The sequence below is a fragment of the Alexandromys fortis genome, unplaced genomic scaffold (assembly GCF_014885135.2).
Source record: "Alexandromys fortis isolate MF-2015 unplaced genomic scaffold, M_Fortis_MF-2015_v1.1 scaffold_95, whole genome shotgun sequence".
Classification (NCBI taxonomy): Eukaryota; Metazoa; Chordata; class Mammalia; order Rodentia; family Cricetidae; genus Alexandromys; species Alexandromys fortis.
The window spans coordinates 3056019-3080729 of NW_026067990.1; the positions used below are offsets into that span (position 1 = coordinate 3056019).

General features: G+C 39.2%; 1 protein-coding gene across 2 annotated transcripts in view; it reads right to left on the reverse strand.

Annotated features, from left to right (window-relative positions):
• Positions 1-24711, reverse strand: part of LOC126512091 (uncharacterized) — a 63307-nt gene that overhangs the window by 13707 nt on the left and 24889 nt on the right. Inside the window, exon 5 of one of the 2 annotated variants that reach the window (XM_050159653.1) lies at positions 125-2158. The exons of the other annotated variant lie outside the window; for it this stretch is intronic. Coding sequence (XP_050015610.1) covers positions 2064-2158 — 95 coding nt within the window. The 3' untranslated portion in view covers positions 125-2063. Of the gene's footprint in view, positions 1-124; positions 2159-24711 lie in introns of those variants that run through there. 2 annotated transcript variants of the gene reach the window in all.

The following is a 24711-nucleotide window of genomic DNA, read 5'->3' on the forward strand; positions in this document are numbered from 1 at the left end:
GGAAAGGGGAGGCGGCGGTGGGGAAGAGACAGAAATCTTTAATTAATTAATAAAGAAAAAAATAAATTAAAAAAAAGAAGTTGACTATGATTGCTTCTTATTATATATCACTTAAACCTAACTTTCTTTTCTGGGAGTCTAAAAAATATAAAGCTTGAATCACAAGCACATTTTTACAATGCTGGGGAGTGAACCCCGTGCCTCTCACTTTCCAAGCAATGGCACTATTGCTGGACTGTATGCACAGTCCAAACAACCACAATTTTCAAATGATATGAATATAATTTAACACTACTATTTACTCTGGCTTCTTTATAAAGGCTAAGATACTCACACAGTCAACCAGTAAGTTGGATGCAATTTCACTCAATGTGACAGTGACAGACTTAGAAGGACCTTAAAGACCAAGAGAGTATATTCTCATTTGGAAGCTATGAAAAGCACCGAGTGACTTTGAATAAGACTACCCATTGGACTAGTGACACAACAAATATCAAATCGGTCATGTTTGCTTTGCTTCCTGGGCCCACTGCTATTTCTCTTCTATTTTTATATCTTAATTTCATTTCACCTCAGAGTAGCAGTTTGCAGCTAGGGCTGCAGATAGAACCACGAGTTGTTTTCCAAATATATAAGTGCTGGCCCTACTGCCAGAAACACATTCCAGAAATTCCCTTCCCTAACTCCAAAATACAGTCAATGCTAAGAATATCTGTGGACTAGAACAATGCTCAGCACTGTGACAATACTAGGTAGGTCCACAACCCAATAATGGGCTTTCAACTCATATTTGCTTCTTCTCGGCATGTTGAGACATCTCATTCACAAATGGGTGAGCAAGGCCTTTAATACTGTGGCTCAAACGCAGCATTTAGTTCAATTACTGAACACATCTTGTGCATTCCAAGTTATCTTTGTGCATCTTAGGCTATATTAAACTTCTTTTTTGGCAACTTCATGCCAAGATTTATTCTTCTTCCTTCCTTTATTCAGACACTTTCACATCATTATCATCTACAATCAGGGTGGGGGTGCTTAAGCTATTTAGAACAGAAGATTAAACGATGCTAGTCAAACTTCCTGTCTGTTTCCAGAAAAACTGTCCAACTGACTTTAAAATAGACAGCAGGTGAGAATGTGTGTTAGTAGCAAAAAGACTAGGCAGGCTCATCATACGCCTGTGACAAAATAATACCTGAGCATCTTACCTCTAGTTTTAGGATTTTTTTTTCCCTTAGGTAAATCTGCATAGGAAATTTGAAACATTCAAAATTCACTTTAATACACTTTAGTCAAATAATGAGATTATGAAGGCGAATTAAACACTCAAACTAGAATTCTGCAGTACCTTCTAGGAAGAGGAACTATCAGCATCCCTTTTCTGGAGGATGTTCACTATCTCAGAACAGTAGGGGTAGGACAAACATGAGAACAGGAAGGAACTATGGAAATGAACTATACTATGAACTATACTAATTCTTCCTCCTTGATTAGGTACCAATACAAACATAAGAATTCATTATAAATGCACTGCCTCTCAAGATAAGCCAATACTTATCTTGCAAACTGCCACACAACAAATGAACTTATGCCAAATTTTTCCCTTTGGAAAGATATCAAGTTAGACATGCTCACAATTTAAAGAATTTCAGGATGAAGAGGACAATGTACAGATAGCAGGCCCCTCCCATTTTGCTAGGTTCTAGAATGTGTTCCAGAAACCCTCACACTATGCACGTCAGAGGAATTTAAGACCTTTGTGGTCGAGTAAGAGACAGAAAGGAGCAATGTAAAAGTCCACAACAAACTGATTTGGTGACAGAAACAAATCACCAAAGAGCATCTCAGTGATATTTTACAAACTTGACATGAGCAGTTGTGGTTACTTTGCAATTAACTTTCTATTCTTCTCTGTCCTCATGGTGAGGATAACAATGCACCTATGAAAATGCTGCTCATGACAACAGAGGTAAGGGAAAAACAGAGAAAATCAGAGTCTGTTGCGGAGTATTCGTGGTCTTCTCCACTTTCTTCCTCCAGCACATGGATCACCAAGCTTATCATCAGGACCACCACGAAGGATAGGAATCCCAGGTTTCAACTACTGGTGTGTGGCGTTGTTTAGAGGACTGGGTAGATTGTCCACATTCTTTCTCCCCTGTTAAATAGAGAGAACAGACTTACTGACCTTGGTTGATACTGATTCATAGGGCTGTGTGTTATCACGTAAGCCTCTCTGAAGGGCAGTATGTATTCTACTAAAGAATCTCTTCCTGCCTGATGATTTGATATGCAGAATTCACACTTTCATATTCCTTTGAGTTTTTGGATGCTAGACTAATTTTAATCAACATTTGATTGTACATTATTTCTCAAATGTATTCTCAGGATGAGAGTCAACAGATCAGCAGTATCACTTAACTCCATCTATTCAAACCCTCCATGACCTAAACATTTTATCCAGTGGTACATTCTCAATTTCTTCTATGACTGGAAGAAGACACTCAGAATCAGCAATAACCTCAGTCTGAAACTTCTGGCAGATTCCACTGGGGGTTGGGATTTTTAATTTCTCTTACTTATTCTCCTCCTGTTGTTGGGACAAGTGAAGAAAACTCTCTGAGCTACTTTCATAGAGCTGAGTAGAGCACATCATGAACAACATGGGGACTGAAGGAAAAGAGCTGTTCTTGGGGAGATGGACATGACTTGCATCCAGGGACCAATATTCACTATCATACTTTTTCCAGTGGTTACATTTTCCCAAATCAGCTATACTCAAGTCAGTATCATTTTTATGTCAGTATTGATTAACCTCAGTAGAAAATGCACTGAAGGGCAATTCACAAAGGGTTTCTCAGTTACCCTTCCTTGGTGGTTTTCATTCATGTAAACATAAACTAGTGTCTGATAGTCTCTTTTAAAAGAGCAAGTATTTTGGAATTTGAAGTGGCCAGAGTTTAAGAAGGATATTATCAGAAACACTGGAACAAAGCGTAATTTTGACAATACCTTTTCTAGACTCGAGGACACTGATTGTTTTCTTCTCCTTAGCAATAAACACTCAAGTTAACATTGGCTTATAGATGAAGAGCACCACTTCATCTGTATTGTTCAGGCAAGCTGCCATCTCTTATATCCATGTTGTCAGTTTCAGGGTGCTTGGCAACAACTTCAAGACCTGCTTTCTCTGTCTGCCACCTTTTTCCATGCAGTCCTAATGTTTCTTAGGCTCACCTCACCACCCATTCCTTGAAATGAATAGTCTAAAATTTTATCTACATACGAAGGTAAATTTGAATTCAGGGATGTTCATCAACAGTTTATGCAAATGGAAAGAGGACTGTTCAACCTCTATTTTAGAAGAATAAATAAATTTCTATTTTCTCTGTTTCAGGATTTCATGTTATTTGTAATTTTTTTCAGAGATTCCAGTCTGTCCCTCATTGCACTTGCTCTGAGCGTACCCATTTTTCTTTACTTCATAAGCCTGAGATTCAAAAACAACAAATATTGCCATACAGAGGTTTTGCTTTTATCATTATCAAACATTTTAAAACATCCATTTAGTTTGCTCTCAACATCATCTTTCTTGCCCTACTTAATCTTCATGCTTTTCCATCATCCATTTTTTTGGGGGTTTTGCTTGGAAGTCACTCTCATCCTGATTTATACAAATTTACAGAGATACAAGAGTGAAACTGTGGTAACATAGGCTAATAGCCATTTCTTGGAAGAATACTGCAGAAATAATATATATGTCAATAGTTTATGAAAAAATATAAAATTCATGCAGCTGGTAGGTAGGTGGTTATTCACTGCACTATTACATTTCCTTGTACATTTGAAAATGCATTGGTGAAATAATTTTATGTTTCTTGACTACATTTTTGGCAATAACACATATTAGGGGCTTATCATCTTAAATGAAAACGTATAATCAGATAGATAATCATTGGAGAGAAATCACTATGAAATCTTCACACAGATGGCTAGTGCTAGAGAAATCATTAGCCTGAACTGACAGTGTAGGTCAATAGTGGAATACTCATTTAGCCTGAATTCTACCTCCAACACTTCTCTCTCTCTCTCTCTCTCTCTCTCTCTCTCTCCCCCACACACTTATGAAAGGTAAACAATTCAATTAACCAGAAACTTGGTTATTTGACCATGAGAAGAGTTCATCTTCATGCTTTCTACGGCACATGGATGGCAGAGACTTATAAAAGAAGGTAAGCTGAGTGTGTAGAATGAAGGATTAGTGGATAGTGAACTATATCGCGGGGTAAGACTCCATTCAACCAGTTTTTAAATGATACAATATACTTTTATACATCAAAAAATTCACTTCCTATTGGAGTTTTATCTCTGTCCTGGCAAAGAAAATGCAAGTATTGTTAAGATGCTGAAGCTGTCAGCATGAAATAAACTTCATGTTCCCATGTTTCTGTACTAAAATCTCCACTACAAAGAGCCTCGAAGTTGTTAGGATGCTAAGAAATAAGGGTGTAATCAAGTACACTTGTTCTCAAGGCATTTTCCCCAAGCTCATTTAAATCCACAAGGCTAAAAGCTTAAAGCCATTCTTGTGAGAACAAGAACCTTGGCGCCCTCGGAAGGAGAAATCTTGACTGGCTGTTTTCTTCTGACAGGAGTTAGAGCTCAGACAGGCAAGAGAATAACAGGATTTTTTTCTCTAGAGACTTGAAGAAAGAATAAGGACTACTTTTGAAATACCACACCCTGTGAGGATTTGCATGAACAAATAGGACCAAGTTAATTGCTGCTGCTCTAAAGAAAGAACATTGGCGTTTACGGAATTCGCTTTTCTATAACTACTCAGCTCTCAATTTCCCTTTCAAAAGTCTTAAAACCCGACAAACATTTAATTAGTGGATTTAAAAACCAGAAGCCTTCGTGAATCATTTAACATTTGAAACTATAATACCCAGAAGTATAACTGACAATGAGGCTTCCATAAGGGATCTTATTTTTCTCAAAATGAATGATGTATCCACAGTTTGTGCATTACTAATAATAAAGATACCATCCAGCTGAGTTGTGAAGCCAGAGCAGCCTTTTTAAAATGGGGTTTTAAACCCATATTTCATTTTAAAATACCTCTCTGCACCCCTATGTCCTACTGAGCCTTGTCCTATACTCCCTTTCTGATGGTTCCTGCCGATTTCCAAGACTCAACATTAATGAACTCTTCCTTTTTTCCTTTATCAACGTTTCTGCCAGGAAAAGAAGATTACTACTACTCCACAGAAGCCTTGTGGCTACCACCTAGCAGACCTCATGCAAACAGGCAAAGGAGGAGGAGGGACAACTAGATGGTGACCATGAAGGTGAAAGAGAAGGAGCAGCAGCAGCAGCAGTAGCAGCCAAAGCAACCGCAGCAGAAGCAGCAGCCTCTGCTGCCGCTGAAGCAGTGGGAGCAGCAGCCAGAGAAGGAGAAGCAGCAGGGGTGCTGAGGAGAGCTAGAAACACTTTCCATAGTAAATGCTATTACTTGTTTATGCTCTCCTGTTCTTGTCCCTGCTTTAGCTAACTAAGCTAACACCACTTGAACAACCCCTTCTCTGCAGGTGGCCAACAAATGACAATCCCAAACTTAATGGGTATAAGCACCCTAAAACAACACTAGCTGTTCTGAACCAGTTAGTTGGGGAGAGGGTCCCAGAAGACCACTGTTGGTGAAATGATATCCATCCTGGGCAGAGGGAACGCCTTTAAGAAAGAAAGATGAAGTGTGAAGTATGTCAGAAGTACGGACCCACTACATTCTAAAGGAAGCCTACATTTACCTGTCAGGATGCCATAGCATGCCCACCTTTGTTCTATAATGCCATTGCCTCAAAACGTAGGTGAGGCCGGGCATTGGTGGCGCACGCCTTTAATTCCAGCAATTGGAAGGCAGAGGCAGGCGGATTTCTGTGAGTTCAAGGCCAGACTGGTCTACAAGAGCTAGGTCCAGGACAGGCTCCAAAGCTACAGAGAAACCCTGTCTCAAAAAAATGAAACAAAACAAACAAAAAAAGCTCACAAAATAATATCAAGTGCTCTGAAAAATGGACACCACGGCTGCCTCCTATAGCTGTCAGCAGCCTAACAGTGAAACTGTCAGTTGACAGACACATTCTTAGGAGAGCCCCTTTACATCCTGGCATACTGCCACACATATGTAATCCCAGTACTCAGGAGGCAAAGACAGCAGGATAGTAGGCCTACATGAAGTCTGGATTGCATGGACAAAAAAGCAGCTCAGACTATGCAAGGTACCCAGCAAGATCTTGTATTTCTCAACTGCTATAAAACCAGTCTAATGCATTAAGCTCTTGGTTAAATTTTAAAGAAATGTTTGAGTCTAGAGTTATGGCTCAGTGGTAAGAAGCACATACTGTTCTTGCAGAGGATCCAGGTTCAAACACTAGCACCCACGTCAGGTGGGTCACAATTGCCTGTAACTCTAGATCCAGGGTGGTCTGATACCTCTGGCTTCTGGGCATACCTGTACTCAATGCATATCACACACACACACACACACACACACACACACACACACACACACACACACGTATATGCCTTAAAAATAATAAAAACAAAATCAAACAAAAAATACCTTGACTGTTCAAAAATATTTACATGATGGGTATGGTCACACATACCCGTAGTCTCAGCACAAGGTGGGAAGAGTCAGGAGTTCAAAGTTCAAGGCCATCTTCACCTACACTGTAATTCTGAGACCAGCCTGGGATACATGATACCTGGTGTCAAACAAACAAACAAACAAAAAACCCACCACGACCATCACCACCACCAACAAAACAAAAAAAGAAAAGAAAAAATGTATACCACCAATGTTATAACAATGAATGAAGTCGTGCCAAAATAGAACATGAAAAGTAATGCCTGGTTCCAATACAGTCTATGGGTCTCTTCCATATGTTTTGTGAAAAACATAAGAAGTCATTTAGCATTGGAATAACATTCTACTAAATTTTCCCATATTAACTAATTGTAATAAATAGATTTCAAGGTAACCCTGTTCAGAACGCCACATACCCTATGATTTTATTTACAGGACTGTACTGTAATGTTCAGTTCTTAAGTCACAGTGCATTTAATATTATCCCTTCCTGGGATGTCTGTGTGGTAATCCTCAGTCGTAAAGTATAAAAGTCACATGACTATTTATGGTCTAGTCTTCATTCTTCCAAATAAATTAATAGAAATCCACACATTAAAGTGTAAATGTCATTCTTATAGGCATAACTCCTATTTATATTCAAAATAAATTAGAGATATAAATGATGACACTGATTCCCACACTGCTTGGTTGCTCCTGTTATTTCAAAATTTGATAATAAAGACAGTTAAGAAACATCTTCGCTTTCCTTCTATGGTTCAATGGATCATTAAGAAAACAGACATCTCTAAGTTGTTACTAATAATTTACTTTTTAAATTAAAATGTCATGCAACGCCATTCATATGTTCTTGTATCTCTGAAATGTCTCTTTAAAAAAGCAAGAGTCAGGGAGGGGAGCAGAGAAAAATGTAGAGCTCAATAAAAATCAATTTAAAAAAAGAATCCATGAAGCAACAGTGCCCTCTGCTGGCCACAGAGCGAAGAGCCGAACGGGCTGTAAAGCAGAAGCTGTGAGCCCTAACAAATATTCGCCAACTTACTTCCCCTTTAAGTCTAAGTAGACTATTGACTTAAAACCTCCTCCAGCAAAGGAAGACAAGGTCATTCTGCCACGCCAAAAATTGGGCAAGTGATCCAGAAAATTCCATTCTCTTCCTTTTAGAAAGCTGGCCACACCCAAAGTTTCTTCCAGAAATTTCTTTTTAAAAGATAAACTACACATTGATTTCTACATCTTTTCCATTTCTGCTCCCTACTTTTACTACTTTTTGCTGGCTACACAAGACAAAAGCCCGCCTAAAATGCCACTATGTCATAGCCCAGTCATGGGCTACTTAACAAACACGACTTTACAACAAATAAGACTTGCATAAAATGGCTTCCCTGCATTTTAAGAATTGAAAGCCTTCTTTTCATAAGACCTAGCTTAGTGCTACAGCATGTACTGGCAGAATTAAATGTAGTATGATGAGCGAGATGCAGTGTAAATTAATATACTATACATCAGAAGGTGCTTGGATTGCAAATTCAGATGGTGTTAGGAGCAGTAAATGCTTATTTTATTGTGGACAACACAGATGCCATGCTTCCTAAACAGAGGCATGCTATTTTTCTCAGAAACTCTAAAGGGATTCTTGGCTACTTGCGGCTCCTTTAAAGCAGTGGCTCTCACCCTTTTCTAGGCTGCGACCCTTGAAATGCAGTTCCTCATGCTGTGGTGACCCCAACCATGAACTGATTTTGCTACTGTTATGAAATATAAATTATGAAATATAAATACCTAATATGTAACTCCCGTGAAAGAGTCAGTTGACCCCCTCCATACGATCTCAACGCACAGGTTGAGAACCACGGCTTTAAAGTTTCTGCATTCTCTACAAATTTAGAATGGTTCCCTAAACCCTGACTAAGGGAGCACAATTTCCCCCCTTGCACCCATTTCTGTGAGATGTGGGAAGTGGCAAAGATAAACTTTGATTGCACAAGCTCCTGCAATCTCCATATTGTCCCCTGCTCACTCCCAGAAAGCAAAGCCTTCCTCGAGGCACAAAACCAGGAAGCATCAGTCCCAGCTTCTTGCCTTCTGCTGTTGAGGGAAAACATCACGAAAATCGGATTCCTAGCAAAGGAAGATAAATGACACGTCTGCCCTCTACCGACTACACGGAACAGATGGGTTAGGGCTCCCTTTGGATTTGGGTCACAAAACCCAGCATTACAGTAAGGCAAGTGACACCAGATCATAAAATGCAGGATCAGACTCTGTCCATAATACTTCATGCAATTTTTGTCACTGATTTTGAATTTTAAAGAATTGGTATGGAGAAATCCTTATCTTGATTATCTTGTGCCTTTCTGATTCCTTAAATTTTGTGCCTGAAGTTAAGTGCCTCACTATATTTGCCCCATGTCAGGCTCTCCGGAGATTTAAATGAAGCCATTAGGTTCAAGGTTTTGCAACTAAAAAACCGGTAGACATCTGCAGCAACTGAAGCCAGGTGCGGAGACCAGCTCTGAATACAAGATGAAGCTCACATGCCTGGGCTCATAATCTGTACCAAGCCTCCAAGGAAACCAGTCGCTAAAGAGGCCTGCCTAAGAAATGTCTGCTTCCCTAGTCAAGCTGTTATCATGGGGTCCTCCTTTAATCACCCCGGGAAAGATCTGCTCCCCTCAGGAAGATACATGATGCTGACGCAGTACCTCAGTACCGCAGTACCGTTCACTGCCACCTTCATCAGCTCTCTGCTTCTGGAAACAATTACCCTCATTCTTGGCATCCATTCCCCCCCGCCCCTCCCCTCCCCGCCGCCCCACCTCCGCCAGCCTTCCTGCCGGTCTGCTGCAGCTCAGCAGCTCACCTCTCTCTGTTTTAGGCCAGTTGGACCACCAGCTCAATTTCTGCTAGGGTGAGGGGACCACTACGTGTTGTCACTTCCCACTTATGATCCAGTTTGGAGAATGCACAGCTATTTTCACTACTACCTTCATCAGCACCATCTTCACCCCCAGGAAAGTCGCAGGCAATCATTCCGGATTAATTCTATCAGGGCTGATGAGATAGGCCATCCCCAGAGGGTTTGTGCGTTTGTCAATGATGATAACAGACTATAGGGGAATGGCAGGGAATATATCAGATTAAAATAGGATTAAGCATACAATACCTTTAGTAAAGTTACGTGGTAGCTTAAATAGGGGTCAAGATTTGGCTTCCGTGGGGAATCCTAATGGGTGCACATATAAAGAAACACAATAACTCAGGTCCGGCCAATCACTGCCATGCAACTTATAGCCTTCATCAAGCAGTGTGAAGAGAGTTTAGAGAAAGGCAGTTTTTCCAAGGCCAAGTGGCCTGAACACACTGCCCTACATAACACTGGTTGGACAGGTCTGGATTTGCTGTCACCACCCAATCTCCTTGTAAGACCTCCGATTTCTCAGAAATTCTTTACAAGGAAAAAAGGACAAACGCCTGCCACAGGCAATTTTGAGTTTATTAAACAGTATTTAATAAGACTTGTCCAACCAAGCATAACAACCCATAATACTCACTCCTAGAAAATAGACCTGAAAGACCAGTGCTTATGTCATACATGTTAAAGTGCATGATTGTGCCTGGGGACAGAGTTCAACTGAGACTTGTATATGCAAGTTTGAGGTGCTGTGTGCCATCTCCAACAGAAAAAAAAAAAAAAAACCTGACCTGAAAGCAATCATGGCATGAATGATGCATATTTCCTCTACATTCTCAAAACATATTTTGCTTGAGGAGTCTGCCTTCAGACCTTCTGATATTTGAAGGCTTTAATAACTGAGGATTAAGCAAATCCCATAAGGACAAGAACAAATGTCAGACTTAGCAAAGAAAAATTCAGGTCACCCAGTTAAAATTGCATCTGAGGTAAACAGCCAATGCTTTAAAAAATTGCAGTCATGCTCCATAATCTGCAAGGTTTTAGTTACCCACAAGAACCATGGCTTGACATTATTAAGCAGAAAATTTCCAGAAATAAGCAAATCAGAAATTTTTAAATTTTGTACTGTTTTTCTTAATAACATGGCAAACCCTATGCCTTCCTGTTCCAACCCACCCAGAGCATGGAGGAGCCATCCCTCTGTTAATTCATTCCATTTCATTCCATTCCCAGACTGACTGTCCCAGTATAGCAGTGCTGATGAAAACAAAACAAAACAAAGCAAAACAAAAAACAAACAAAAACAACTTCCAACATCAAAGCAAAGGCATGAAAAGGACCTTTCAAGGGAGAGTTAAAGTTGGGTGTGTTGAGGAGGTTGCTAATATTCCCTGTTAGAATAAGTTCATAAATGAAATTGTGAAATCAAAAGCAATTTATTTATGATGATTTTAGGGAAATGGATGGAATTGGGCTCAGTTACTTTAAGTGAAACAGGCCAGTTCCACCAAGACCAACATCATCTGTTTCCTCTCACCTGTGGAATCTAGGGGAAATGGAGAGGACATGAATGTGAATCAAAAACATTAGGGTTGTGGACAGGGGCGAGAAGGGATGAACATGATCACAATTTACAAAATGCATATAGGAAATGTATAATGAAACTATACAACTCAAAAATTACTTACAAAACAGAATCTTTGCTAGTTCTGTTGACATACCATAAACTGTAAAAAGGACAGACACCATGTACGATAATTGCTTAAATAAGATACAGAGACACAATCATTTTGTATAAGCAGGGGAAAAATCCTAGCACTCACAGGAGCCCCTCCTGTTTGTGGTTTCAAACATCTAATAGGGGAACTCTTAGAATGTATCCCCTACGATGAGGAGGGACTAATGGATCAGAATAGTCTAAGCAAGCTCTTAAACTATTTTTTTCTCATTTAACAAAAATTCAAAATTAATTTGGTATAGTTTCTTCTATCAATTCAATGAACTACAAAATTATTTGAAATTATTTTTTTTAGTCTTAAACTTGGCAATAATAGAGATAGACAAAAAATGCCAAGTGGACATTTAGTAATTTATATGTGTAAAATATATCAATGCAGTAATATATTTATTATGAAAGCTGTAAATATATGTACTGAAATATTAATGAAAGGGACTACGAATCTGATAACTAAAATTTTTGAGTCTTTAACATTAATCTACAGGTCCGAAAAGTGCTGTCCATTAGTCAAAAAGCCTTGGACACAGTTTTGTGATCTTTTGTAAATAATAATTTTACACTTTAAAATGGACATTTAAAAAAACAGTATTTTGTGACCAGTGAAAATTATGCAAAATTTAAACTTTGGTGTCAACAAATAAACAGTGTTAATTCAACCACACCCATTTTCTTATTGCTTCTGATTGGGGGTGGGATGGGCAGGGATATGGGGGTGGGATATGGCAGTGGAGCTGAATTGCTTAACCAGAGACTGTGACCTGCACAGCCACAAATACTGACCACCTGACCTTTATCAGCAGTGCTTTCTCACCCCCAGACACTGATAAAGTCATTTTCTGTGAAGTGGTGTTACAAATAATCCTTAAACGTGTGTGTCAGCTTTAACTGCTGTGGACTACAACCTTCCTTATTTGCAGTAAGTATTTGCTTAACTCTCAGTCACAATCTGATGAAAAAGATACGCTCTCATAGATACAGATTTTTTTGCCAACTGCACACCAGCCGTGCTTGAACAAGATTTGTGTTCAACATTACCAGCTGTCTTTGCTTTCCCATGACTTCACTCTTTGTCCTTTGCTCCACTCACAAATTAGAATATTGCTGTGGTCTTTAGATGCCATACCCAGTCTGCATTTTACTAAGTGGCTCACCTGTCATCTAATGGAGAGAGATGAGAGTATGCTATTTTCTTTATTCAGACAAACCAGAGGAGCTAGCTAGAAACTGTAGGGCTTTCAACAATATTGCTACTAACAGTGGCATCTTATGCTTGAGAGCTGCACTTTGTCATGGAAAAAAACATTTCCTAAAGCACAGTGTTTCCCTGCCAACTACCTCAGCACAATGCTGTCAGCGAAACAGATCGTTCCCATATTTGCTAAGGAGGACACTAGGTCTGGACTAGTCGAGGTCATAAGGTCAGGCTCTAGCCCAAGTGCCATGACTATACCCCCTCTGAGATTAGACTCTCTCCTTTCTTCTCTTTTGAATCTATGCTTCAGGATTCGGAAAGTATTTGTGACAAATGCGTCTACTCCAGGAAATCTCCATGGACAGTCTTTCTTAAGTAAACATGAACCATCAAAGCATTCCCTCCTGAGGGGGACAAAATCTAAAGGGGCAAACATTATTTTTCCTATGTAAGGATTTAATTAGGACTCATCCAAAAAAGGTTAGTTTCAGTCAGTTTTCTGATAGAAGATGTATAACTTGGGCAATGGATACTCAATGCTCAGCCCTTGGAGGGCTTTCTGGCGACAGGGAGAACACCTGCCATATGTTATTTTTAAAGCCTTTTTGATTAAGACCTAGAATAAGAATTTTTCAAAAACAATATGATTCTGTACTTTGATTTTGTAAATACGATTTACAGGAAAAAAAAGAAGTTTGTACAGAGCTTTGAGAGTATAAGACAAGGAGGACAAAAAGAAATCCATTTTCATGACTTAGAGTCTCAGAAAATTCCAGGGGCTTGTAGCGAATCTGCAAGGGGACTCCAGAGCATGCTGTGCTAAAGGCTCATTTGGGAAAGAAGGCTTGAGGCTCCTGCCTCTCCTCCTATGGCGCCTCTGCACCAGAAGATCACCCGTGTGGCTAGGGACTGACTGAGAAGCAGGTTCAATTAAACAAAGGGTGGGGAACATTACAGAAAGATGTGCATTTGTGATGTCATCTATTTGCTGGCCCCACAGTCTGGAACAGAATGTGCACCAAAGTGGAGGGCAGTTGCTAAATGCAGTTGCATCTGAGTGTGTTCAAAAATCCACAGAGGTCAAATCAACAAAAGACAGTCATCAGAGCTCTGCAGATCATTGCTCCCAGGTTGCTCCTATTTCTTGTAAACAAGTCCTCTTCATGAATACTTCAAAATACTTAAAAAAAAATTCTATTTCATTTTCAGCTTGGAGGCTGGAGAGACGTCTCAGTAGGTAAAAGTGCTTATTATGCCAGCCTAACAACCTGAGTTGGAGCCTCGAAATCACATTTAAAATTACTAAGTAGGTAAATAAATACAATGAATGCAGTGCCATGCATCTGAAGTGCTACCACTCCTATGACAAGATGGGAGAGGAAAATAGCATTTTCTAGAAGTTGATGGGCCAGCTATCTTAGAGCATGTAAGTAGCAGAAGCAAGAGAGGCCCCGTCTAAAACACAAAGTTAACAAGACAGAAGTGACTCCTGAAAAGTGATTCATGGAACACATACATGTGTATATGCACACAAACAGGGTGGGGATACACATATACACAGGAACCCACACACAAACTAAAATACAAATAAAGCTTTTATATCAACTTCAGAGTCAGAGTAAGTGCCAGTATAAAATAATTTAATACTGGACTTTGCACACAACCTTGATTTAAACACAAATGAACCCTACTATTCATAAAGAGTGTTGACATAATTTGTGTCATGGATGAAGAATTTCTCTGGAACTTTCTAGCTTAGACTTGATCCTGGGCCCACTCCCCTATGTCCCATGTCTTGACTGCAAACACTCTTGATGAGTCATTTCTTAATGTTAAAGCTTGCATATTTATGTGGCTGTTGTATGCTCAACTTTGGTACTACATCAATTATACAGAGAATAGTATTGCTCATTTTTATAGTCTCCCAAGGCTCATTCTTTGTTTTATCAGGCATATCAGGCCATTGCAAGTATATCCCTATAGGTTCACAGCATGGGAATTTATTTAAATTTGTGGCATTTATATCAAAACTAGTTCTGTCATTAACAATAACTACATGTACTTACAGAATATTCTCATTAGGCAGCATTCTAAGGTATTTGTATTTGTGGACTACACTATTATTGTCACACACACACACACACAATTTGACACAAAGCCTAAGACTTTCTCAAGTTCTCACAGCTAGTATATGGTGAAGCAGCATATGAAGCCAAGTAATGCAGTACTGGAACAATGGCTTTTAGTTACTTCTGCCTCAAACACACAGCACTAGCAGAAAAAGAAAAGATACATCAGTCCACACAGTCTAGTCTATTCAGTGATACCCAGTGATCTGGTCATCCTGGTATTTGTACTTTAGGTATCACAGATTTCTCAGCCTGTGTCACTGCCAAGTCGGCTCCATTCTACCTTCTCTGTAGCACGCTTCAGTGACCTAGAAGGTGTCGATTTATGAGTTCCTTCTGTTTTATTCATCCCTGTTGAACTCAACTTATAAGGCCCATCTCTAGCTTGATCTTTTCTCTAGTAGGTCTGTACCCAAGACCGCAGTTGGAAATTGATACACTTTCCTACACAGCTCTCTGTATGAATTTCTCTTAAGGTACTTAGCATACTTTATCTGTTATGATAAATACTTATGTATTCTTCAACAATGACTCCTTTCTGGGTCCCCCCCCAAAAAAAAACAGTAACCCAAACCCTCTCAACACTTATCTCAGTTACATGCAATACTTAAAGTTAGTAGCATGAGGCTATGCCTTAACTAATGAAATGAATGCCCTTAAGGTGTTTTGTCTCTGACCCTCCAATCTGGCATAGTCTTTTGCTTACATGGTTAGAGAATGAGCAACTGAATGAATGAATGAAAGAATGAATGAATAATGTCATTCTTGAATGCCTCCAACTAGAAGTAATCCTTCTTTCTCTGAAAGCCAATAGCAATATACTCCTCCTTGTGATCCTTGTTTTCAAACATGTCTTAATTATCTATAGACAAGTTTTAGACCTCTTGTCAAAGAAGCTCCATAGTACTGACACCTGCCAGTATTCAAGGCTCACAAGTGAGTTCCACAAATATTTATAAATAAGAGATTTGTCACAATGAATGTGGCTGCTTACTGGTTAAGGAGAGTGGTTAAGCTTCTCTGGCTAAGGAGAAGTGCTGTGTGGTCAAAGGGATGTGGGCTCCAGATTCTGCTGCTTTCTCCAACCCTGAGAAGCACACGTCATTTACCACTGTCACACTTGTGACATGACAGGCAGTTCAAGATTTTTTTTTTGCTATACCACAGTAGAAATTAGAAGAAACAGCAACTTCTAACAGATTAGAACAGTGATAATCTATAACAAAAATTATTTTCATGCAAATATTAGTCTCATAAAATAACTGCATATATTCTAGAAAAATAAACTATATTAATTTGCTAGTATGGTTGTACCCCAACCACACCATTCTTTTCACATCAGGTTTGAATTACTAAAGATAATTATTTAATCATCTTACCACCTGGTTTGATAACAAAAAGGAATAAATTACAAGGTGTGTGTTATAATGGAATGACAGAAAGGTTAAAAACATAAAAAATTAGATGGCCTACCAATTAATTGTGAATTAATTGGCATTACCAATTAAATGTGAATTAATTGGTAATACCAATTAATTATGAATTCTCTCCATATCATTAACTGATAAATTAAGATAAAATTTTCCAGGAAGAAGTAATCATCAACCCTGAGGATTTTACAGAACACAAACCGAAGGTTTTCAAGAAGCAACAAGATATTTCTATATCTACTACATATTAAATACTGTCCATCATCTGGTGTGTTCCTCCAATAAAAGCATGCAAACAGAAGTGACATAATTAAAAGCACCTGAGTTAGAATTTGAGCCTACCTCTTTTGTTCTCCGCTCTACCTTATCACAAAAAAAAAAAAAGAAAAAAACTGTACGTATACTATGTCCTGGAATTCCTCATCAGTACTATTTGACTTTATCCTTCTTCCCCACAAACAACACTGTGGATTCTGTCTCGGCCGTTTCTTCATATTCGCGAACGTTTGCTCAATACGGCACACATCCAGCTAGTGCATCTCTGCCATTTGACAACTATGCTGTTAATAATCACTGTGCATTTCACTTCACTTTACAGTTTAAACTTGTTGAGCTATACAAATTAGCCTTTGGACGGTGCCCATCTCCCCACAAATGCACAGCTTTAATAGCCTGGTGACAGAAATGCAGTAGTGACAATCCAAATTGGAGTACATTCCACTAGATCAATAACTCACTTGGTGGCCTGCTGCCAAGTCCTGAGTCACCATCAGAAAATATGGAGCTCAATTCTTCTCTTGTTCTCGGTGATTAATTGGCCTTGTCATCACATGGTCAGAAACACTATTCCTTGGCCGTGGTGATAATCCCTTCCAAAGAATCAGCTATGACAGTTCATGCGCAACCAGCGTGCGTGTGAGCAGAGAGTCGCTGCAAACATCTAAAGACATTTGCAAACTTGGGACAGATTGTTAAACTGCATGAAATAGTGAAGGAAAAGAGTATTCACTACCAGTTTTAAAAACACTAAGCTCTTGTCAAAATGTCACCGTTAACGTCTTTTAGATTAAATAGGAATGAAGGAACAAGGACTAGGCAGGCAATTATCCTTTAAAATGTTTTTAAAATTTGTAATTAAAGTTAACTACTATAAAATACCACGTTGATTTGGAAAAGCTGTTAACTAAAATAGAAAATAAAGCAATGACATTATCAATGTGCATTTCCTATGATAGCCAGGCACGTGGGTTGGGAGAAAACCCCACTTGATTTAGTGACCCAGCTCACAGTAGCACCTGCTGGGACAGCTGTGCATCCAGCCACCCATATTCTTGTTGCACCTGTTTTTCTTTTGCACATTGTCCCTACACATGTGAGAGGTCCTATTATTCCCAGTGCCCTCCATTTCATAGAGATTCTATGATGGAGATGCCTAAAGAAAACTATTCAGGGGATTAAAAATGAATGAAATGAAGCTGTGGAGGTGATCCGGCTCTCTAATTGGAATTCCATTGACACATGCCGGGGTGAATCACTCTACACTTGACCTAACTTCAAAGCATGTCACTTTTATTCACTATGGCCATAACTATGTCTAAATACAAGAGCTTTCCGATTTTATTGTCTCCAAAACTTCATTGAAATGTAGTGTAGGTTATGACTATTGTATGATAAATAAATTTCAGAATATCAGTCCTTCAATCCTGAGTATAAAGGGATATTATCTTTTGGAAGCTTCACATTACAGAAAGAGAAAAACAACTTCAGCCGGAGTTCATGTAATATTTCTTGTGTTGATGTCATTACTCACTTTTAGCTTTACTTTGAAAGGAAAAGTTAGCTTTTCATTCACATTTATTTTATTTGGCAGGAGAGGCCATATAACCCATTCAGAGAATAATTTTTTCATACTCAAATGTATATGCATCGTTCATATGTGATAAGTTGCCTACATAGCATATATTTGTTCATTTAGTGGACATTTCATTACTATAAATTGTATTTAATGTAATTATATATATATATATATTTGTTACTTTTCAGGTTTGAGTGAAATTTGATCCTCTCAAGTATCTCTAATATAATAAGACATAAAGTGTGAGCAATGTTACGACTCAATGACAGTTTGTACAGGATAAGTTCTCTTGCTCTATTTCTCCTCTTTTATGTGAAAATGCCAAGGAACTGAATAAACCATCTAATTATTTGATAGAAAATTGTGCAGTGGCAATAACCTACCAGACTAAAACCTGATACTTTTGGACAGATCTGAAATGAGGACGCCTCTGTAAGCTTGTACTTTTTTTGGCAGAATTAATGTATTTACTCATTTGTTCAATCCACAGGCATTTCTTCAGCTGCAATTCTCAGAACTTCACTGCAAGTGTGAGAAATATGTGACTTGTGAATTCCTCACAATCATAATATGCAATACATACTATTCATGATTGCTATTTAACAGGAGACCTTAACAAAATGATTTGCCTCGTGCGACATAGCAAAAAAATGGCAGAGTCCTTTCTCAAATAATTTAGGCAGCGGATCTCCTCAGTTAATTTTTAGCTCAGAGAAGAGTTTTATCAGAATTCTTGGTCAAAGGTAAGTCTTGGGACACTGCAGACAAACAAGCTTACTTCCTGGAAGTCAAATTTGACAAGTCATCACCACTGCTGTAGGGGACACTATCTGTAGACGTTCATAGTCACTGTTCTTCAGTACCTTTTCTTCAAGGACATATAAAGACAGAAACTTGTAGGATGACTGGAATTCCCAAGAAATCATTTTTAAAGACTGATTTTTTGACAGCCCAGAGGTTTTAGTTACTTTTAATATTAGTTCTAAATTCATCACCAGGACTCCAACACTAGTTATCCACATGGGATGGGCAAACTCCACAGCTCAGAGAACTATCAGGAGACAGTAGCAGGTCGTGCCTTTACCTGAGGCCTAGGGTGAGACCTAACCTCAAGAAACTGAAATCTAGTGAGGACAAAGGGATGACAGATCTCAGAGAAGGGTGGCCTTGGGAATGTGAGGATAGAACTGATGGCTGCTTAACTTTTTACATCAGTCCAATTCTGAATAAACTGTACTTTCTGTCTTTACCGCCTTAATTCTCTTATGTATCCAAAAAGCCTTCAACTGAAACAAACAACAAAACCCCATCAGGGAAAAATCTTATTTAAAAAAATTCTCCTTGATCACGGAGATGGTAACAATCCTTGAGTCCTATTCTCCTTCCTGAAAACATATTACGAAACACAATTTATCTGCCAGCAATCCAGATGAAATACTGTAAACTGATCTTCAGTCACTCAAACAAGAAGCAGCAACTAAAATGGAATTGATTCAAGTTTTTGTATACTGTCTGCTTGATTTTTAAAAAATCAGGAGCTAGAGAAAAGCCTCTTTTGCTCCTGAGACTTGGTTAAGGTCAGGGCTAGTTCAGTATTGTGTTTTCCATTCATTCAGCAACTCTGCCACTTGGGTTTAGACACACCTCTGGCACTCATGTAACAGAATATTATTTCTTTAATATGACTGTCACCATCAAGACCTTATGAAAAATTCAGAGCCTTTAAATTTTAATAGAAGAATAGATAAAGAAAATATGATATGTGTGCACAATCGAGTTTCATTTAGCCATAAAGAAAAGTAATAAGCCAAGGATGGAGGTGCACACCTTTAATCCCAGCACTCAGGAGACCGAAGGCAGGTGGATCTCTGAGACTGAGGCCAAACTGGTTTACAGAGTGAGTTTCAGGACACTCAAAGCTACACAGAAAAAAACTTGTCTTGAAAAATCGAAAGGAAAATAAAGAAAAGTAGCATTGTGTCATGTGCAGGAAAATGGGTGATTTTGAAATCACTGTGTTAGCCAGACTCAGACTCAGATGTATGTGTAATCTAGATCTAAATTTATAATATATACATGTAGGACATTTTTACAAACTCAGCAACTCTTCTACACTGGAGAACAAGTCCTTGTTGATTACCCCTCTGAGACGACATTGCCTACAGCAATAAAGATAAAAATGTTTCAAAGTGTTGCAGACCCCAATAGCATTTAGCCAAACTCCTTTATCTCCCTTCAAGGTGGCAGAGGCCCTAGGGTGGCAGACTTGGCCCAGACTAGATTGATTATTAGTGACAGCACAAAACTCCTGGAATCTCAAGCTGGTCTAAACATCCTGAAAGGGACTGGCTGTTGAAAAGGTGTTATCTCTCCTAACTTTCTCTTTTCCTTATTAGCAAAAGTTATTTTCTCCATGATAAATAAAGCAAAGAAATTGACCTTCTGTGTAGTAAAGAAAAAATGTCAGCAGCAATTCACATTTCTACCATTTAGTCAAATTTATCAGAGCAGCTTTTCATTTTCTATTGAAATAATTTCCACCTTGTTGGGATGGACAGATTTTTTGGCACCTCTTCAACCCTCAGTTTCAGCACACAAAGAATGAGATGGCTAAAGGACCAAATTAACTCAGGGGGTTTCTAATTGAATGGAGTGAATGATTTCAGGAACAATCCACACATCTGGTAGGAACAATCAGATGCCTCATTAACAGTCTTATATTAAACAAAAGAGTATCTGGGGTGTTACAGCCCACTGGTTGGTTATACAACCTCTTTAGTCTAGCATCTGTTTTCAGATGGAAGAGTCAGTAAAGGTCACTTCAATACAAACAGCCACCTGCTTGATACTCAGGAATGCATGGGAACTAAAAAGTCTTTATTTCAAAGACTCTAGTAACTATCCACACGTGCTTCCCGAACATGCATTTGTCTATACTAGAGAGAGCTCTGGGTCATTGTGTTTGAGGCCCTTTTTTGTTTCTTTAATTATTTCCTCAGTAGTTTGCTAGTGTTGACCTGAAGATAATTCTGTTCCATGCAATATTGGTTTATCTATTGCTTGTCATTGTTACATCACAGAGCTGAGCAAAGAGCCAACACATAGATACCTAACACACACACACACACACACACACACACACACAATTTTATTCATTCACCAAGTGACAAACCACCCCCACACAAGTCACTGTGCTAAGACTGTCCAAGAAGGTACAACTTCTACCCTCTAAATATTTAGCTGATTACAAAAGAGAATATATACATCACTGAAAGAAAAATCAAACTTTTAGTGTTCAAAGGCATAATTGATCTAATAGTATAGGAAACCACATATCTTGTTATAGATTTCTGTCTGTATAATTAATTACTAGAACACTACAGTTTGAATTGTATCAGAAATGGACACACAGGTTATAGAGAAAAACACAATGTTCTGATGTGCCTCAACATTTAGAATTGGGATTTAAGGGTCTTACCTGGTTTGTTTTGACTTTGAGAAAAGACCTCATTCTGTACCCTAGCCTCACTTGGAACCCACTGTGAACCTCCAACCCATTTTCAAACTCACAGCAATCCTCCTAACTCAATCTTCTGAGTGCTGAGATTATAGGCATGAACCACCATATCTAGCTAAGGGTTTAACTTCCATAAAAAGTTTTATTTATTTTACTTTAATTTCAGAGGAGTCATAAAACTCCCCCAATTGCCCAGCATTTGGCTTATTATACACTATACACTACCAGTATGATTTAGTGTGAAGGTCTATAAAAGTGCAAAACATCCTTCTGAATCTATGATACACTTGAAAATTTGAAGTATTTGACACAGCAATAAAGGATCTTCACCAGGGAAACTGCACAGAGCACAGGAACCCTTGAACTATCCATACACCATATAAAGAAGATAACAAGCAAATGTCCGCACCCAGCAGTTGGACAAACAGGTCCCAGATTATTGATGTCAGAGACAGGGAAGTTAACAAACTCTGGGGGGCTTCATTCCCTCCCTATCTTCCTCTTGACCTTGGAACTGAGGACCTTTTGAGGGGCAGCTGTTAACCACAATGAGCTGAAAACAGAAGAAATTGCTGACAATGTGCTTTCTTGCTTATGATTGATGGCATGACAGGGAAGTCCTTGAGGTGAGTACTCGATGGGAGGGGCATGTTTTGAACAGTAGAAGCAAGGGGAAAGAGCACAGTGGACAAAAGCAGCAGCACACGAACTGAAAGGGAAGAAAAACCTAGGGAGCCGAGAGGAACCTGGGCAACAGATGCCCACACTTCCACACCAGGATCCCTGGCAGACCCAGAAGAGGAGCTGGCTAAGTGTTCTCCTCTGGCAGTTGCTTTAGTGCCCGTTTCTAAAGTCATCCTCAGGAAGGGACTCAGGAAGAGAGAGAAGAGGGCGATGGGCAAAGGTGAAGGAACACCAGCAAACATATCTCCTCCTATTGACCAACATTATTTCAACTCCACTTTGTCTTAACAACCCTGTCACAACCCAGGCTCCCGATGTGGGCAGATATTCTGCATGCCCACAGAGAAGCAGATCCTGGGCTTTTTGAAGCCAAAGCACTCTCCAAGTTCTTAATCACTACAAGAGTTTTCTAAGAGTCACAAACAGGTTTCAGTAAAAAACCTGAAAATGCGAAAATGTCAGCGACATTAATCAAAAGCATTAGCAGACTGCAATAAGTTTGGGGTTAATCTTCTTTTAGAACGCTCTTAATACCCTGCAGTAAATACACAGCTAATCTTCTCGTTTCCTCAGAAATTCTACCACAGCGGATAGTTCATCCAGTCCTAGAAAGACACTGAAGCACCTTCCAAATGGATTCTCTACTGGCAAACCAGGAGAGGCTGGCAGGTCTCACAGGACAGAATAAATACTCTCCACTCAAGTCATTTTAAGACTATTTTTGAAATGACAAAATATTAAAAATATTTATTGTTTACAACATGACATTTTGTAAGTTTATACCCTGTGGAATGACTATCATATTAATTTAACTGACATCCTTGTCAATTTGTAGTCTCTTAGCAATTTTCAAATACACAATAGATTATTAACTGTAGTAGTGCAAGAGATCTCCAGTGCTTATAGTTCATAGCTAAAACCTTTTACCCTTTGACCTTCTGTTCTGACCCCCAGTCTTTGGTAACCACCATCCTTTTCCATATGTCCATGAGTTCAATATTTTTAACTTCCACTTGTAAGATTATGTAATTTTTGTCTATTGCTTAATGCTAGATCTTCCATGTTGTTACAAATGGTAGGATTTGCCTCCTAAAAGAGGTAATGTTCCATTGTGTGTGTGGTGGGGGATTTCCTTATTCAGTCAATCATTGGACAGTTAGGAAAGTTTTTTTTATTTTTAGTACATCTTATTTATTCATTTATTTAGTGTGTATGTATGTGTGTATGCATGCACGTGTGTGTGTGTGTGTGTGTGTGTGTGTGTGTACATGCACAGGGATCAACTTGCAGGAATCAGTACTCTCCTATCACTGTGCCATTTCCAGGGATTGAGCTTAGTTCATCCCCACTGAGCCATCTTGCCTGCCCTAGGACATTGCTTTGAAAGTAGCAAAACTTACAATATCTTCCCAATAGTTTCAGATCCTGTCTTTCATTTGCTTTCCACCATCACTCTCGCTTCACTTGCCTTAGTCTTCCTATAATTCTTGAATTCCAATCTTCTACACTAGCAGGGTATTGTGTGCTTCCCTCATCTTCAGTGACTGGGCCATTTACTGAGCCTCAAATTGCTCCTCTCTTCTGGCTGTTTCTTGAGGAATCAATACCAAAGTCATTAAACCAACACCTGTGTGCTCCCAGTCCGTTCTATTTTGCACTGCAGGTAAGGCTGTGATGCCTCTTCCTGCGTTCTTCAGTATTTCACAGACTGGGACAATTGGCTTGGTTTACAGCCGGGGAAAAAGAAAATGTATCACAAAAACCTTCCCAGTTTCATGTTCTCCAGGATGATTAAAGGGTGATTTTACAATAGTTTTATGTCCCTTTAACAGAGGCTAATAGGGGTGTAATAGCTCAACAACTGCTTGTTTGAAGTGTAGGGTTATCATATAAACACTATTTCAGAACTGAAAAAGCACCATTTTATACTCATGAAAAGTGACCTCACTTCCCCTCCCCCCCATGAATTAGACTGGACTTCAGCTCAAAGGAATTACTACTATTTTAGAGTGTAAAATGTATCATAGATTTGGGAAGCAGATGCAGAGATTCACAGCCAAGCACTGGGCATGCTCTTAGAGAAGGAGGAGGGATCATATGAGCAAAGGGGTCAAGATCATACTGGGAAAACCCCAGAGAAATCTGACCTGAGCTAGTGGGAGCTCAGTGATTCTGGACTGGGGACTCCATATAGTACTGAACTAGGCCCTCTGAATGCGGATGACAGTTGTGTGGCTGAGGTAGTCTGTGGGGCCACTGGCAATGGGGCTAGGATTTATCTCCACTGCTTGAACTAGTTTTTTGGAGCCCATTCTCTTTGGAGGGATACTTTGCTCAGTCTAGATATAAGGGGAAAGGTCTCGGTTCTGCCTCAATGTGTTGTGCCAGACTTTGTTGACTCTTCATGGGAAGTCTTACCCTCTCTGAGGAATGGATAGAGGTGGGGTGGTGGGAGGTTGTGAAGGGGGGACAGGAGGAAGGGAGGGAGAGGGAACTGGGATTGCTATGTAAAATGAGAGAAGATTATTTTTAAAAGTTAAAAAAAATCAACTTGTCACAGCTAAGTGGCATCCCCATTTTCTGCCTTTCTGGTTGAT